At 48.0% G+C, this 7925-nt stretch overlaps 1 protein-coding gene across 9 annotated transcripts in view; it reads left to right on the top strand.

Annotated features, from left to right (window-relative positions):
• GTF2IRD1 (GTF2I repeat domain containing 1) overlaps nucleotides 1-7925 on the top strand; it is a 70125-nt gene that overhangs the window by 35888 nt on the left and 26312 nt on the right. For 6 of the 9 annotated variants that reach the window (XM_017735313.1, XM_017735317.1, XM_017735315.1 and 3 more), the window contains exons 11-15: nucleotides 2040-2160; nucleotides 4592-4629; nucleotides 5655-5735; nucleotides 6193-6291; nucleotides 7411-7500. In XM_017735313.1, the coding sequence (XP_017590802.1) occupies nucleotides 2040-2160; nucleotides 4592-4629; nucleotides 5655-5735; nucleotides 6193-6291; nucleotides 7411-7500 (429 nt within the window). The remainder of the gene's footprint in view (nucleotides 1-2039; nucleotides 2161-4591; nucleotides 4630-5654; nucleotides 5736-6192; nucleotides 6292-7410; nucleotides 7501-7925) is intronic. The other 3 variants (XM_017735320.1, XM_008634497.2, XM_017735319.1) reach the window with 2 other exon arrangements.

Raw genomic sequence — 7925 nt, 5'->3', positions numbered from 1 at the left:
AGGGGTGGAATGAGATGGTTTTTAAGGTCTTTTTCAACCCAAACCATTCTGTGATTCCATGATAAGTGCTTCTTGGCAGATATAAGGAGACAGGTACCCATGCTGTCAGACTCAGCCTGCACGCCAGCAGTGCCCTCATCCCATTGCCCTCATACACACCTGGCATTGGATCCAAATTTATCACACCCAGGTCCTGGATTGCCTGGGCTTGGCTCACAAGTAAAGACATGTTTTTGGGGTGGTGGTTTGGCTTTTTTTTTTTTCCTGAGCTGCCAACCGCACACGCTGGCAGTTCTCCAGATGCCTTCTTCCCAGATATCTCTGCCAGCCAAATTATCACTCTGGCCCCACGACAGCCCCAGCCCTAAGAGGGCTTCCTGAGCATGCTGATGCTGGAACCACCGAAAGGGGACCTCCAGCAGAACCTGGAGGGGGTCCTACCTACACGGGGGATTTCTTTGTCTAAAGCCATTAATGGCTTTTTTTCTCATGAAAAGGATTTCTTTAAGCTCTAACCCATCCCCAAGGGATGGAGCACTCAACCATGTTTTGGGATGCTGGGATTTTCCTTGCATAATGGCTGCTCAGTATCTTGGGGAGGCATCATGTACATCTGCATCAGCTCTGGGTCTGCTGATGGAGACCACTGTGCTATGAGCTTGGGGATTACATGGTAGGGAGGTGCAGGTGGATATTCGGAGATGAGGAAGCAAACCCAGCAGAACTGAGGTAGGTGGCAGGTCTTGCTTTCCTGACAGATCCTTGCAGGGCTACCAGTAGCAAAACCCATTAAACCTGGCTTTCTGTGGTTTGCATCAGCACATCAGCTTGTGCAAAAAAACCAGCATCTGCTGAGTCAGGAGGTGCCGTTTCTGTGAAGACATTATTTTCTGAGTGGAGCTGTATTTTAAGTTGCCATTTGTGAAGTATCCCAAAGCTTCCCCATATAGTTTTGCTCACCCTTTAATTAAAATACCCACCACTGCTCAGAAACCTATTTTTGTTACTCCCCTGGGTAGCAGCTTCAGGCAGGCTCTGCTGGTGCAAGAACAAGATTTGGTTCATAGAAAGCACAAATTAAAAGGAGCCTTTTGGACTGTCAGTAGATAAATAGTGTCTTTAAGGTTCTATATTTCTGCTGATCCTATTACCAGAGCCCTGCCCTTTCTTGCAGGCTGTAACCAAAAGGAAAGTGGCATCATGTTCCCATAGATGGAATATGTTTTAGAAGGGCGGGGATATTGTGATGGTGCTTTGAGAGCAGCAAAGGGCCTTTGGCAACAGCTGTTTAACGAGACATCTTGTGGCTTCTGCAGCCTCACAATGTAGTCTCACTCCCTTCTTCCCCCAGCCCTCATTCTTCAGCTCTTTGCTCACCTTCCCTGCCTGATTTTAGTTCCTAGTCTGCCTTCAGATTACTCTTTCCGTCTCCAAGGTCTTTGCTGAGGCTTCATTTCATCTCCTTTTAGGCTGCTGAGGCACAGGGAAGGGAGAAAGGAAGTTTTTCATGGTGACAGGATGCTTCTATCCCTCTCTGTGTCACTGTGACAGAGATTTCTCCTGCTGCTTGGTGGGCTTGGAGTTGTGAGACAAAGCTGTCTGTGTGTCTGCTACTCTGTGTTTTGCCAAGCTTGCATCCAGTGCAGCACATCCCCTCCCTTGGGACAGGACTCTCCCCACTTCAGGGCTTGCTCCTGCAGCAGTGATCCATGGCCCTGGGTTTTCTGACCTTAGTCTCTAGCTTTTGGAACTCTGTCCTATCAGCCAGCCCTTTCTGGAGATGCTCTATCCTGGCAGGGCTTCCCAGCACACACATAGTTATGGAAGGTGTAAGCAAATGTCTTGCTAATATTTTAACATGTGAACCCAGTGGAATCAGCATCCTTGTCTTTGCAAGCAGGTGACACTTGAAAACCTACTCCCCCACCCTGACCTCGGCTCTGGGACTAGGAGGGGAACAATCTGCAACATTGGCATCTCCAGTTGCTAATCCTGGTTTTGCTTTTCTCCCAAAACCCACCATGCACACTTGGCAACAGGAAGCAAATTTACCAAAGATCCAACCAAGCTGGAGCCCTCCAGCCCTCCCCGGGAGATCTCCCCCGAGCCACACCGTGGGGCCATGCTGGACCTGGTGGGGACCTCTCAGGCCAACAGCAGGTAAGTGGGACTTCTGGTTCTGTTTCCTGCAAAGTAACATCCCTCAGAGAGTTATTTCGGGGCTATTAATGTGCACAGCAGGTTACTGCTGTGTTCATCAGCAACATCCAGTGGGTGCAGGAGGGTGCCATGAGTGCGATTCAGTAAAAGCTGCAGCATCAGGGAGATGCTGCGAGTCCATAATGGGAAGGTGAGTGGCTAAATTGGTGTTGCTTTCCTGCCTCCCTAAAACCCCACTGCAATGGTACAGCTAGTCAGCACAGGAGGAGGCTAAGCAGCCCTGTCCTTTTGCAAGCCAGAAGTTTGGAATCATTAATTTTGAGCAAAACTGATGAAATGAGGGCCATGCCTGGGATTATCTGCTGAAACTGTCTCTGGTGTTAAAGCATGACCTAAAGGATTCACCCTCAGCCCACACCATAACAGCATCCTGCTAATTAAGTGTTGCTTGTTTATAAAGCTCACAGAGAGCCTAACAGTGCATTTAATAAAGGTGGGGTTATAGAGCCCAGCAGGGCAGGAGGCTTTTTATGAGAGCACCTGTTTCTGTTACAACCATGCCTCGAGCTAGACAGGTCCAAAACATGGTTGGCAGCACCTGTGGAGCATATAGCACATAGCGTGCAGCTTTCCAACCCACACTGGGAGATCCAGGAGGTGTTTTTCTGTTTATAGCCCCAGTTTCCTTTATTCTTAATTCAGTGGAAGCAAGGTATAATTTAGCCTTTAAAATCACTTTAAGGAAAAGAGGCAGGGCAGCAGTTTATAGCTTATGAAGTGCTATAAGACAAGGGAACCTTGCTTCACACCATGAGGTGAAAAATGCTCCTCAGCTTCTCTGGCACAAAGCCTCACTGCCCAGCACTGACAGCTCCACCAGCTGGGGCTTCAGACAGTGCTATGTGGTTGCTAACCTGTGCAGGCCAGGGTGGGGAAATAAGGTAACTTGTCTTTGTCCCATCCATGAGATCTCTTGCGTTCCTTTCCTTTCTTGAGTCTTTGATGACATGAACCTGTGACAGGTTGGAGTCTCTTCTGGTTCTCCCCAGTGCTGTTTCAGGTTTGTCCCATTGGATGTGGCTGCTGCAAGCCCCTAAAGCATGTCCATGACAGGAGAACCTGCAGTGTTAGGGCAGGCAATGAGTGAACCTGGCAATATGGCCAGTACTAAAATATCACAGCTTTGGAGGGCAGAGATCTCTTGAGCTGCCCAGTCTGCAGGACTGTCATTTGTCTCCAGCTCTCTGGGTATCTTCAGCTTCAAAGGAGGGTTTGTGTGAGGTTGTTTTTTTTTCTTTCTGCAAATGAGGAACCTCTGTGCCTTGGTAGGAGTGTTTCTGTAGGAATGGTCCCCACAGGTCAGAGTCCTGCTCCAGGGAAAGTGCAGTGCCCAATACTCCAGGAGAAGGGCCAGAGACTGTGAGAGGTAACACAATCCCCAGGGAAGCCCTCCCCCCAAATTTCCTTGGTGAAATGTTTACTTTGACCCAAAGTGGAAGAATTTAAAACCTTTCCCAAGGCTCCCAGGTAGTATATACAGTACCTTTAGACCAATGATCCATTTTGCCTTTCCACATTTAGGAAGAACATTTCAAGAGCACTTTTGGCTTGTATTGTGGTTTGTTCTGCTGATGCTCCTGAGTGGATTTAGGCAAGCGAGAAGTGCTTTTGAACATCTGTTCTGAGCCAACAAGCACTGGCTCAGAAGGATTTTCCTTCCCCCTGAAGGACCAACATTGTGAAGGAGTGTGTTTTCCAGAGTGGTTCCTTGGGTCTCTTACTGCCAAAGAGCCATGGTTCTTGTTCAAGAGAGAGACAAGAAAGCACATGCATCCTGAGAATGCAAAATAATCTCATTGGGATGCAGAACAACTTGTGTAAATTCCTGAGCATGTGAAGTTAACTGTAGATGGGAATTTGGGATAGTGCCCAGTTTTCAGTGAAGAAAAGCTTTGAACAGAATAAATATTTACCAAATCAATTGATTTTTCCTTTCTCCCTATTTTTTTTACCCTCATGAGTAACCACATTGTAGTAATAACTTATGCACTGCTCTCTGTCACAAAGGGATGGAGCCAACCAAGTTTCGGGCTTGAAAACAACCTCTCTTGTTTTCAGGAGCTCTCTGCTGTAGTTCTAGCCATGGGTGTCTAGAGGCAGGGCTGCCATCAGCAAGGGTGCAGGACCAGGGCAGATTTGAGAGCAGGGCTTATTTGCAGAGAAACTCACAGACCTTGCAGCCATGGATGCTGTGCCACTGCTGGGACTGTGGGTGGAGGGACCCTGGGGACCCCTCTGTAGCTCTTGCAGCCCTCCGTGATACCAGGCAGCATTTCTCCCTCCTGCCAGAATTTGTCCACACACCACTCGGTTTTAAGCTCTCTCTTTTCTTATACCATGACCACCTTTCTTGTCTGCCTTTCCCTTTCAGGTCTGAGAAGTGTAGTGTTTCTGAAGGCTGTGAACCAGGTGAGGAATAATTCATTTTCTCTTGCAAGACAGTGTTACTGGGGGCACACCAGAGAAACACACCTGCAAAGTAACTTGGATGTGTGACATTAGTTGCCTGGTTGCACCACAGTGCAGTTCTCTGAGGACTTTATCCCCATTTGATGCAGAGATGAAGGCCCTTACCCTCTGACCCTCCAGCTGGGGCCTAAAAATACATAAATTGAAATAATGAGATTTAAGCATGTGCTTAAATGCAAAGCTAAGGGAAGTCTTCGCTCTCTGAGTTTGTTTGAAAGCCACCACTGAGAAGTCAGCAGTGTTGGTATTCTAAGCACCATGAATGAAAAGGAAGTGCTTTTCCACAGATTTAGGAACTTGAACCCATTGAAACACCAGACCAAGCTTTGCTGCCTTACCTTTCCAAGCTGCAAGCTGGGACTCAGTGCCTTGCACTGGATCCGTCCCATCCTAAGTGAGGAAATTCATCCTGAGAGAAGAGGAAGCTGGGCTGAGCACTGTGGGCAGCCTCCTCCTGGGGCAGCTGGTCAGCACAGGCTTTCATCTGCTGGGGTTGAAACCACACTGAATTTTGCCAGGGTTCAGCTGGTCACATCTTGGTGTGATGCAGCTGCAGTCAGCCTTCTTGGAATAGGGGCAAGTTCCAGGCATGAGTTTGGGAGCATTAAAATTGCTAGGAGCTGCCCACTGGAGACAGCTCCTCCGGTGTCTTGGCCCAGTTCATTTTAAGTGAAGAAAGCCAGGAAATGAACATATAACAAGGTCCAGCTGCCAGTTTGAGGGCACCAACAGCTCCTGCCAGCCAAGCTGTTTGCAGAAGCCATGCCCATCGGTGTCCCTTTGGGTACCCCCATGCCATGGGCTTGATGCTCCTGGGCCAGTTGACTGAAGCCTTGTTGTTGTGACATGCTCAGCTGGCACTGAAGTCACAGCTGGTCATGCTTTCCCTGCATTGGTGCTGTATTGGGCAGACATGGCATTGCTGGATCCTGTTGGCGACTGCCTTCCGTTGCCTTTCCCCATAGGTACTTCAGCAGAGCTAGGTGGGATCAGGCAGATCAAAATCGAACCAGACGAGCTGAACATCATCCAGATCACCGTACCAGGTAGCTGCTGGGGTCCATCTGTTTGCAGTGGTTGCTGCATCAGGTTTCAGCATATTGCTTTGAGAAGAGGCATTTGCAGGGTATTTCCCAGCACGTAAGGTTCCCTCACGTACACAGAATGGTCTTCTTTTGCTGACATAGGAACATACTGAGGTTTCCTGGGAGCATTGGAAGGTGTTTTAGGGCTCTTTGTTGGTTTTCTCTCTCCTTCATTGCTTTCCTATCTTGCCTTTCCTCTGGAGAAAGTGAGACTGGTTTGCTGCTTTGCTTCATGTGGAGGATCCTAGGTACTGAGTGCAGGATGCTTTTGATGAGGCCCTTCATTTAGAAAACACCCTGGTTTTGAAGAGTTCATAAAAACAGGTCTAATAGTAGGCAGGTTTAATATTAAGCACATGCTGAAAATGTGTTGGAATTGTTGACACTGATGGGGGAAATTCTCCATGTTTCTGCCCAGAGAGGTCAGTGGCAATGGATTGTGATGGACATGACATGCTTGAGGGGCAGCTTGGAGAGTCTGTTTTCCACTTACCTGTCCTGGGCAGCACAGCAAATGGTAGGATGATCCTCAGGGTTTAATGAATGGATTGTTAGCAGTTTGCATTTTCAGTGTGCTTTCAATCATTAATTAATAATCTCCACCCAATGAGGGCAGCAACAGGACTCTAGCCTGAGGGTAAGTGATGCTGGGGACAGCAGTGACACCTGGCCCCACCACACCAATGCAATCTCTGTTGTACCCAAATTGTAGCAGTCCCCTTAGTAAGGTGATAGTTAAGGAGTCACTCCAGGATTGGTGTAGAATGGACTTACCTATGGTTAATATAGGGGAAGGAGAAGGAACAAGGTGTAGTGGTAGATCAAACATTTTCATTTTCAACTGGGCAGCTGATGGAAGAGAAGAAAGCAGATACATGATGAGCTGGAGGTCCATGGGAGGAGTGGGAAGAATTACCACTTGTCCAATGCTAGGGAGATCATATCTCAAGTCTAGAGTCCACCTTTTCTTGCCTTATTTGAAGATCGAGTTCAATCAGAGGGAATACAGATGAGGACAAAGACGAGGATTAATAGAAAACACGTGCTCACCTACAGGGAGAAATTGATGAAATTGGGATTATTTACCCTGTGAGGTCAGAAGTGACCTGATTGAAGTATATAAACTAACTGAAACTTCATTTAAAGCTGAATTTGGATGGGTCTTTGAGGGCATTGGACAGCCTAGCATTTGGAGAGACAGGTTTAATGTAAGGGAAACCAAAAGCAGGTTGATTTTGTTGAGGAAGGTAGCATTAATGGAATGGTTTTCCCCCATGTAGTAGCTAAATCAAGCAGCATTAGCTTTTTAAGTCAAAATTTAGTGTCTAGATGGAATTAAGCCAAGTAAATAATTTGAACTAGTTTTGCTCTTCACTTTCTGTGGAGTTAAGGAAGAGATTTTTGCTTCTTTCCCTTCGACCGAGAGGTCAGGTGTGTGTAGGGATGAGCTCTGGGTGGTTCTGGGAGGAAGAAGGCAGATGCATTCCCAGAGCATCTTCTGGTGGTATGTGGGGCTCCTGGGAGTGGGGGACCCTTCACTCAGTCCTTGCTGATGGCTGGGACCCTCTGAACACTGTTTTGGGGACAGTGTCCCGCTGGCATCAGAACAGAAGGTGCCCATGGGTTTTTGTTGCAGACCGATCACCTGGTCCAGTTGAAATGCATGACCCTGTGCCCACACACATGGCCTCGGATGAATCGAGATACATCCTGGAAACAGTAGCAGGTACCAGAAGTCAAGCATCTGGAAGACTGCACAGTAGCACGGGTGTTCATGCATGTGTCAAAAATGAGTTAAATACCATTTATGAGCCAAAGTGGTGGAGTTTGAGAGCTAATTCCAGAGTCTTGGCCTCAATGAGGCCAGCTGGGAGCTCTGATAGAATTACTGGTGGGTTTTCTGGCACTGCTGCTCCTTCCCATACTCTCTTCAGCCCCAGCATGCTGAAAATCCAAGCCTCTTTGCCCAGTGCATGCCTGGAATTTACCTGCAGGATGTATGCTGGCCTAGCAGCGGCCTTGCTCCTGCTGGGTCTCTCCTCTCCCAGGGAGCCCATGCTGAAGGGTGGGCAGCCCTCCTGTATGGAAGCACTGGGTTTATTCTGCTGATGCAGCTCTTGGCATGCTGGTACCAGCCCAGCCTTTGCTGGG

This window comes from Corvus brachyrhynchos, unplaced genomic scaffold (genome assembly GCF_000691975.1).
Source record: "Corvus brachyrhynchos isolate BGI_N302 unplaced genomic scaffold, ASM69197v1 scaffold15, whole genome shotgun sequence".
In the NCBI taxonomy this organism is placed as follows: Eukaryota; Metazoa; Chordata; class Aves; order Passeriformes; family Corvidae; genus Corvus; species Corvus brachyrhynchos.
This window is presented reverse-complemented; position numbering and strand designations above follow the sequence as displayed.